The sequence below is a fragment of the Saprolegnia diclina genome, assembly GCF_000281045.1.
Source record: "Saprolegnia diclina VS20 unplaced genomic scaffold supercont1.33, whole genome shotgun sequence".
Taxonomy (NCBI): Eukaryota; Oomycota; class Saprolegniomycetes; order Saprolegniales; family Saprolegniaceae; genus Saprolegnia; species Saprolegnia diclina.
This window is the reverse complement of record NW_008246100.1, coordinates 236,674-237,639: the sequence shown is the minus strand read 5'-3', so window position 1 is coordinate 237,639 and position 966 is coordinate 236,674. Positions and strand designations below refer to the sequence as shown.

The window sequence follows — 966 nt, the reverse complement described above, 5'->3', positions numbered from 1 at the left end:
GGTGAAGGCGCAGTTTCCGGACCTCCAGAGCTTTGCAGAAGGCGAGGAAGATAGCCAAGACAGCGCTGACGTTTCGATGGCCGAGCCACCGGTAGCAAAAGCATCAAGCACGACGAACCTCAACAAGCAAGCAAATCTCGTGGCCAAGGAAGATCGCCAGGTCGGGGCTGTCACGTCAGCAACGTACTTGACGTACTTTGCATCGAGTGGCTGGAACGGGTACCTTGTGCTGGCGACGATCACGATCACGTTCTCGGTCGCGCAGACGGGGCTCTCGTTCATGGACTGGTTCATGGGCTACTGGTCGTCGACGCCGTCGATGCTTCAGAGTACGGCGGCACCGTATATCTACTTGGGCATTGCCGTTGTCTCGGTGCTCATGGTGTGGGGACGCAGCTGGTACACGTTAGTGCTGGCCGTGCAGTGCTCCAAGCACCTCCACCAACGCCTCTTTGCCAAGGTCGTGCACGCGCCCATCAACACGTTCTTTGATGTGACGCCGATCGGGCGGATCCTCAACCGCTTCTCGAGCGATCTGGACCAAGTCGACGGCCAACTGCCCTTCTTTGGCCTCATGACACTGCAGTTCTTATTCCAGATCCTCGCGATCGTGGTCGTGTGTGCGATTTCGTCGCCGTTCATTCTGCTCGTGTACCTTCCCCTCGCGCTCCTCTTCTACAAGATCCAAGTGTACTACAACAAGACGTCGGCCGAGCTCAAGCGCATGGACTCGACGACGCGGTCGCCGGTCCTCAACGTCATTGCCGAGACGATCAACGGCCTCTCGACGATTCGGGCGTTTGGTATGAGGAGCGTCTTTGCGGCCAAGGGCCGCGCCGCCTTGGACTACAACCAGCGCTTCTTCCTCGTCTACCGACTCGCGACCCGCTGGCTGCAGATGCGGCTCGATTGGCTCTCGGCGGCCATCATTGCTGGCGTTGCGTTTCTTGTCGTCGCGTCCAAAGA

The 966-nt window shown here is 58.9% G+C and overlaps 1 protein-coding gene across 1 annotated transcript in view; it reads left to right on the top strand.

Moving 5' to 3' along the window:
* Positions 1-3: 3 nt before the first annotated feature.
* The window catches only part of SDRG_10027 (hypothetical protein), a 2,395-nt gene continuing 1,432 nt past the window's right edge, over positions 4-966 (top strand). Inside the window, exon 1 of the mRNA XM_008615998.1 lies at positions 4-957. Within this exon, the coding sequence (XP_008614220.1) occupies positions 77-957 (881 nt within the window). The 5' untranslated portion in view covers positions 4-76. The remainder of the gene's footprint in view (positions 958-966) is intronic.